An 8,309-nucleotide genomic window follows, 5' to 3' on the forward strand; every position below is an offset into this window, starting at 1 on the left:
GCCGGTTGTTCCTCCCCAGGTGCATCACTTTGCACTTGTCAGTGCTGAATCCCATCCTGTTCTCATGCACCCACCCCTGTAACCTGTCTAGGTCTGATTGTAGCCTATTGCTCCCTTCTAGAGTGCCCACATCCCCCCACATCTTAGTGTCATCAGCAATTTGAACAGGGTGCTTTTTACCCCCTCATCCTGTGTGAATGGTGACCCTGCTGTTTCTCTCCTACTTTCAGCATAAGCTCTTTGTGTCTTTGAGCAATCAGAATCCCGTGGCAGGAACTTTTTAACAATGATTGTACCTACTAGTAAATCAAACGGAGAAAAATACCTGAAAGTCTAACCAAGCAACAGAGGAACTCAGATATGGTTTCCCCCTTTCCTCCTCAGTTTTGTAATCTGCAGAAGATGAAAAAAAGAGCAAGAACCTGACCTTCTATAAAATGTTCAGTTGCTAACATGTCTAGGGGACTTATGTCAGGATCACTTCCCTGTTGTATGTTTGGTAGTTCTGTCCTGAAACCATAATATCCTGGTAACATTACCTCTGTCATAGCTGTATCTAAGGAAACTATGTTCAAACGATGTTGAAAAGACAGGAGCTTTCAAAAACGATTCCAATTTCTAGCTCCTTAGTACAACTGGATAACTTGATCTGTTTCAGCACAAATGTCAGGTTTTTCATGTCTTTCTGTTTCTTCTAAGATCAAATCGTTATCTCATTTCCTAATATTTACCATTTTGGTTGGATTTTTTTCCCAATGAAAAAAAGCACTTGCAATGCTTCACTAACCATTAGCTAAGGCAGCAAAGTACAGAGCTGTTTAATTGGAGCAAAGAGTAATAAAGCAGTGGAAGCTTCATTTATTATGTTTTCATTGCAAATAGTAAAAGTCAGCGTGGGAAGTGGAAGGAATCCAAAAGGGGAACTTGGATGTCCTGTAAAAGGGCTAGTGGTATGGAAGTATTTCCAATGTCCAACCGAGCCTGGTGCCAGTATACTCTTAAGTCCAGTCCTGCAGTGTTTGCTCTGTAGTAGTCCCTGCAGCAGGAACTGTTCTTTTTAATAGTTATCAGCCTCCTTGGCCCTTAAGTATGCTGGGTCTGTTTTGCATCCAAACAGGAGAATTCAAGCCCAATGCTCTTTCAGACATACGCGGCAACATTTTGTTTTCTTCTTTTTTCTCTTTCTTTGACTTTTTTCAATTTTTTGAAGTGCATACGTGGCTGAATCTTGCTCTTGGATGTCTTGTTAATCCTTTGGCAACTTGCATGGGAATGACCAAAGGCAGAATTTACTCTTTTGGGCTTAATTTTTTAACTTTTATTTAATGCCTTTTGAAACTGCAAAAACCACCCCACATGAAACTTCTTAATATGCATTGCCCAAGGGAAAGCTTTATTTTTTTTTTTAAACAAGGTAAGATGGTTCCATAGTGGTGATGCAGAGCTGCTACAATTCAAACTACGTGTCATATATCTGGGATGTAAGGAATCATTCCTTCCGAACCTGTTTTAAATCTGCTGCTTAATGAATGGTGTGGGTATAAAAGATAAACAGCCCCAAGCTTTCTTTTGCATGATATAGAATAATATCAGCCATCAAAGTTTGCTGCTCTGAGGACACGTGTTGGAGCAGTGAGAAGTACTTCTGATAGTCGCTTGCAAACCTAAAGCAAATCTGTGTCCTTGATCTTTTTAAGCGTCTCATCCAATGACAGCAAGCCAAATACAGGCCGATTCCTTGGCTGAGGGTGACAGTTTTTTTCATAGAGTTCATCATGGGGTCCAAGGTTTGTTTATAACTAATGAGATGCAGGGAAAATATATGTATATAAAAAAAACCACTGCAGTCTCTGATACATCCATGGATAGGATTGTCGTATGTGTGTGTCTGCAAAAGCTAAATTTTAAGCAACAAAGAACTTGAAGTCTATGTATAGCCTACACCATTTTTCTATGGATACGTGCATCTAATTGGGGTAGCATTCTTGAGCCAGAACAAGGAATATAAAAAATAATCTACTTCCATTACTGTTTATTTTCAAACTCTCTCCTTATGATACTTCCCTTTTTATTTTTTACAGGTGCTGGTTTTGGTTTAGGAATTGTTTTTTCAGTTACCTTCTTCAAAAGTAAGTGTGTCCCATTTCTTGACTATTTGATTTCAGAATCGTAATCTGTTGTGGATGTACTACTTTTTAAACAACCCTTTGAAGCATGTAAATGTGAATTGGAGTGTTATGCCAACTCTTCCATTACTGATCCAGACAGATTAGTGGAAGTGAAATTACCAAGACTTAACTGGTGTTAAACAAGGTCACTATGTATGGACCATCTCAAAATTTTAGCTGGGCATGAAGTCAGACTTCTGATTATAAAGTCCTGGCACTGCAGTAGACCCTGTACTTAAAAACTAATGACGTGCATGAATAGACAACAGCCCTTGCCAGTTCTGTCAGGGTTTTAATGGACACAATTTTTCTCCCTAGCTAATCTTAATTTTTCTCCTTTAATGACTCTTTCTTGGTAATGGCATAAACCTCAACTGTAAGACAGGTGACAGAGCACATGCTGTGCCTGACTTCAGATCCTTTGCAAGCACTGAAGGTGCATGCCTTCAGAACACAAACTGGCAAGTTCTGTTTGCACAAGAAAACTTAAGCTGTTCTGATTTATGATGGATTCCACTTTTTTAGGGAAACGGCTGCTTTGTAAACCTTGCATGCCTAGTCAGAATTGCTCTCCCTAGGTCCTTTGGCGATTGCAAGAACAACAATGAGGATTTTGTTCCCTGTATGGTAAGTTTTTATACAAGCACTAAAGCCAGTTTTTTGCCTGAAAGAGTCTACAGCAAAAATAGCAAGTGTTTGCCACTTCTGTCAATGTTGCAGAGCCAAAAAGGGTTTCGTTGAATGGGCTGGGTTCTGCTCTGCTAATTAAGTTCAAATCACAGAACCCTCTTTTTTTTATTACCGTAGATGCTTGTATAACAACAAAACCCCTCTTGAATTACAGATTTTGAATCAATCTAGCAATGAAAGACAAAGTCTTGCATGTAGAAAGGACAGATATTATCTGGAAGATCCGGAGACAACAGGCCAGATCCTCAGCCTGTGTAAACTGATGTAAATCTGTGGAGCTATCTATGCCAAATGATACCAGCTGAGAATCTGCTCAGGCTGGTCTGTTTATCTATATTTCCCTGACAGGGCTGGTGTGAAGTCTAGGTTTGTAGCATTCTTTGAGACCCCTGGATTAGAAGTGCTATATACGTGCAAAGTATGCGTTAATGTGACTTTGATTTATATTTACATAAGACCCTAAATCGGGGTGGCCAACCTGTGGCTCTGGAGTCACATGCAGCTCTTCAGAAGTTAATGTGCGTCTCCTTGAATCTTTGCACAAGCACACAGTGACCAGCGCAAAGATTTAAGGAGGCGCATATTAACTTCTGAAGAGCTGCATGTGACTCCAGAGCCACAGGTTGGCCACCCCTGCCCTAACTGCTATTTTTTGCCTTCTGACATTACTTTCTGAATTAGGCTTTTTTAGCAAGTTTTGGAATTCATAGAACCTGATGTGGACAGTCCCTGTCTTGTAGTAACTTGGCTTTAGGTTGGGTAAGAAGTTTTTGTTGCATTTTGACAAGCAAGCAGCTTTGCCCAATTTTTTGGTATCTTTTGTTCCCCCCCACCCCAGGAAAGACGTGGCCTATTGCTTTTGGGTCAGGCTTGGGATTAGGAATGGCTTATTCCAATTGTCAACATGACTTCCAATCTCCATATCTTCTCCATGGCAAATTTGTAAAAGTAAGTACCAGTACATCTAGACACTCTTCAGTACTTAATTAAAGATTTGTACCTTCACCTAGAGTATAGAAGAAACTATATTAAGACAAACCCAAAGAGAAATCCTGTGTGCTATGTTCTTATCAGACTGTAAGGGCTTTAAAATAATCAGTATGCTCTTTGACTTCACAAATTACCACATCTATTACATTCCAGCTCCTATGAGGGTACTAGATTTTTCCAGGATCCGTTTATGCTGCAGGTGGTTTTCTCACAAGTAAAAGCGCATGTAACAAAATACACATTGAAAAGTCTGGAAAATGAATCTAGCCATAAATACTATGACTCCAGTCATACAGACACATTTGCTAGGAAATACTCTGCTGCAGGTAGCATCATTGATCACAAAATATGCATTATAACTCCTTGTGAAGGGATATATTGCTGAAAGCATTGCAATGACACAGGAGTAGAATGGTGTACTTTTTAGGAATGCTCTCTTATATGTGCTCAGAAAGACCCACATAGAGAATTTGCCAGAAGACCTTAAAATGACCCTGTAAAAAAGGGTGCAGTGGTGGCCACAGAAGGCTTGGAAGTGTTGTTCCCCTGCTTGTCTTTACTATTAGACTATCAGGAATACAAAGTCTGGCATTCCCTGCATTTATTGGAGGGTTAGCATTCAACAAACTCGTGCAGTCCAGGAAAACACTTCTATTTCAAAACCTTTCCTTAGAAAAGTTTTGTCCGGGTGATTGTAGCGCAGTTATTTACATTGAACAGACTTTCATTGTATATTGGAGAAGTAGGTGATTTTGGGTATCGGGCACTCTGTGTTTCTACCCTTTCTATGCCAGCGAAGTAATGCTCCTAAATGCCGCCCAGTAACTTTTTAGGACTAGATGTTGCTCGTCTAAACCGGTGTTTAATATTTGCTCTGAAGTGTATTAGTTCAACACAAGTCTGTTGTGGGGAATCTCTTTAGTCTGAAGTCTTGAATCTTAAAATAAACTGATGAGATGTCTTTGGTTTGAAGAGACTGAGTAAATGTTCTGTTCAAATACTCTGAAAAACACTGTGTCCACTGGAAGATGCTTGTTGTGGCAAAGTAAAACCACTGGAGAACATTGGGCACTAGAAGACTAAGTCTGCGTCTAGCCTGGCAAGGGTTTAGATTAGTATTAAGGAATAATCTCTGCTCTGTGGCGAGGGTGGTCCCACTGAGCATGAGGTAATCAGAGGGACACTCGAAGGAAGAAGCGCAGCTGCCTGCACAGCACCAGAGTTGGGCAAATAGTTTCCAGCACACTGTCTCCATTAGCTTCCTCTGGCTCAAATAATCTGAGCATTTTACAGGGAGGGAAGGAGCAGACAAATCCATCTAATGGTTAATATTAATTCTCTCCAAAACATATAATCATGGATAATAGCTCCAGGGTTATTAAAACAAAATTATTTCATTTCTGATGGTTAAGACTGTGGAAAATGTTGCATTATCATGCTCATCTGTTTTGGTTTTTTTTCCTCCTTAGCAAATAATGTTTTAATTAAAGTTTTTATGCAGTTCTTTGGACAATTTTTTTTGCTTGTTGAAAAAAATCGTAGTTTTGAAACATGTAAGTTCTTGCGAGGAGGAGGTGAATTTCTTTTGACTGAAGTGCTGAGAAGCTTTTTGGCAATTTTGAGTTGGGATGTTCTGAAAGTGTCAAAGCACCAACAAATGTTAGTGGGCTGGTTAAAAAGAGAGTGTTGAAATTCTGGTTAATTGTAGTACAAAAACTCTTTTTAAGAAAAAAAAAGTTTTTCATCTAAATGAAACATTTAGATTGACCTGAAGTAAATTCTTTTAGGATTTTACTTTGCAAACGACTGTCAGGAATTTTAGTTGAACTTCCAAAATATCCAGTATTCATGAGCTGAGCACCCCATTTCCTTCTGAGCTCAAGTTTGAACTTGATTCTAACTTTGTAGCAGTGAAACGTCCATCTCTTTTGGTTATTAAAATGAGCAAGGAGGGAGTTTATCACCTGTACATAGGCGATGTCTATAAAGCAAGACACTGCCCCTAAATATCCTCAAAAATATGTAGTACAATTCTGCTAATTCTCTATTAAGCAACCCCCTTTTTAGTTCCTTGAGCCATAGTCAGACAGCTTCCACTGCTCTCAGGTTGGTAGTTCATAGCTTTTCAGTTCGGTCACTTGCTTGACTCATATTTGTGGCCTGAGTATAGGATGGAGGTTTTCTTAGTTGGGGTTAGGTGTTTGTGACCTTGATGGAACGATTTGAAACTTCAAAGTAAATACTGGCAAGGTTCTTTGATTCGGTCTAAGCTTTTATTAGACCGACTGAGTAGTTGGAAACAAGTTCTTAGCAAGCTTTCAGGCACAGTCACCCTTCTTCAGGCGACCCATGCCTGCCTGTGCCCTTAGACCAGCACAGCTACAACCAAAAACCCAGCAAATAAATACTGAGCCCTCAGTCTCTGGTTCTGTTGCTGCTACAATCTTGGACAAGCCTGGACATTGCGTTTTGTTTGTATTCCTGCGTGAGGTTTATACTGTATCTGGATGATGATGCGTGTGTGCATGCACACAACCAAGCATGAAGCAGACACTTGGGCAGTCCTGGTTGTTCCTAGTTTTGCAATGCATTTCTGTTTCTGACTGTAGTTATTGCTTTTGGTATAGTTATGAAAATTGGTTCAGATCTGCCTCGCACGGGTGTTACGAGACACAGCTGTTTGCTTTGACATTCTTGGGTGGTGGAAGGTGCTCTAGGATGTGAAGTTTTATAATGTGAGCTTTCTTGTTTTACAGGAACAGTGACTAATATCCCAGTGGGAGGAAAGGAGAAATCATGGTTATTCCTCAGGAATATTGAAGTGCCCCTGGAATAAGCCACCGTTCTTCTGGCACACTGCTACCAGTAACTCTTTATACTCCAACAAACTGTATTTGTTTCTGTATTTGAAACAATGCTCTGTCTCTTGTTTTGTATTTTTTTTGTCTGGAAAGTGCAAGAAGGAGATCTTCTGAGAAATAAATAACAAAAATAAACATGGGCTCCCTTGTTTTTTGGCCTTTTGGCGTATGTGAATGGAAGGAGAGGACTCCTTTTGAACTCCCACCAGCTGGGACCACCTGGTAAAAGCCAGTGAGCGAGTCCTTCTGAAACAACAGCCGTCATGTGTTCCTCCCCACTCTCAAAGGCAGCCCTCCCCCCAACTCCCACCCCCCCAGCATACAGTTTAGAGAAATATTCCCACCTCATAAATCACCCATAAGCCCCCTGCTGCTTGTGCCAGCGTTAGAGGAGCAAAAATATTTCTATCCATATCTATCCAGCAGTGGCCTTTAGGAGAGGAATTCTGTCCTCTGCAAACAGATGGAAGAGAAAAATAGTGCGCCTGGCTTGGAGAACTGATGCTGCTTCTTGAAGCCTTCATGGGTCAGGGAGTGAGCTAGGTTTGAAACTTGCCCTCCATAGTGGGCTAATTAAGCAATGCTTGAGCCATCTGGCAGAGAGCTTACTTCTGGGCTGATGGTTTTTACACCCCTGTTCTCTGTGAGCAGCCTTAGATTTTAATACCTGGGAATGGGACACAGATGGGGCTTGGAAATTCATTGTTCCAGCTTCTCTTCAGAGATTTACGTTCACCCTGGTTTTTGTAGAACACTTTCTCAAGTTCCTCTCATTTATTGGCTCCTCGTCTTTAGTCTCTTTTCACCTCATCTCCACCCAGCAAAACTAGCCCCTGAACCCATGGAATTCCTAATTTTCTCTCTGCTAAGAACTATTCTTGAGGCATTTGCTGTAAGCTGGCCTTGTGCAGGGTAAGATGGGAATCCTTGCAGTTACAAAGTTTCCTGCCCCTCTCCAGAGGTATGTGTAACCACCAGGGCATCCTATGTAATGAAGGGAGGAAGTTGCGAGGAGTCATCTTATTTATTCCTATGCTGGTTATTTTTACACTGACGTTAAAGGCCAGTACTGATATTTCCTGTATTGAAAGTTTATTCTGCTCCATGGTGAGCCAGGCAGAAAGAAGAACGATAACAAGTTTCTCTCCAAAAAGACACACAATGGAAAACAAAAATTGCACAATAGTTTTTCAAAGCTTTGCCAAAAAAAAGGATGGGGGTAGATTGTTAGGAGGTATCTGGAGATCAGAAAGAGCTTGCTTGAGAAACTCCCTTCTTATCACTGGGCAACGATCGCTGGATTTGGCCACGGGGATTACAACAATCGTCCACCCCCGCATCCCTTTGAGGACTTGAGCAAAAACCTCGCATGCTGAAGAAACATGCCAGGCTGTGCCCAAAGTAAGCAAAAGCTGAAGATTTAGCCTACAGCAACAGATTTGTTGGATAAAATCACTTTGGTGCCAGGGCAGTATTAGACACTATCAAAGCATGATACCATCCAGCACCATTTGCTTGGGCATGTCCTTGTTTTTCCATCACCACTACCACCTCCTCCCTTGCTGGACTGCATTAATCAGTCAGGTCAAAACAGCTTATT

The 8,309-nt window shown here is 40.9% G+C and overlaps 1 protein-coding gene across 1 annotated transcript in view; it reads left to right on the forward strand.

Annotated features, from left to right (window-relative positions):
- MINOS1 (mitochondrial inner membrane organizing system 1) overlaps positions 1-6,844 on the forward strand; it is a 24,495-nt gene extending 17,651 nt beyond the window's left edge. The window contains exons 2-4 of the mRNA XM_019541498.1: positions 2,082-2,129; positions 3,697-3,806; positions 6,605-6,844. Of these exons, the coding sequence (XP_019397043.1) occupies positions 2,082-2,129; positions 3,697-3,806; positions 6,605-6,613 (167 nt within the window). The 3' untranslated portion in view covers positions 6,614-6,844. The remainder of the gene's footprint in view (positions 1-2,081; positions 2,130-3,696; positions 3,807-6,604) is intronic.
- The last annotated feature ends 1,465 nt before the right edge of the window (positions 6,845-8,309 follow it).

The sequence above is a fragment of the Crocodylus porosus genome, unplaced genomic scaffold (assembly GCF_001723895.1).
Source record: "Crocodylus porosus isolate Cpor-Errol unplaced genomic scaffold, CroPor_comp1, whole genome shotgun sequence".
NCBI classification, from domain to species: domain Eukaryota; kingdom Metazoa; phylum Chordata; order Crocodylia; family Crocodylidae; genus Crocodylus; species Crocodylus porosus.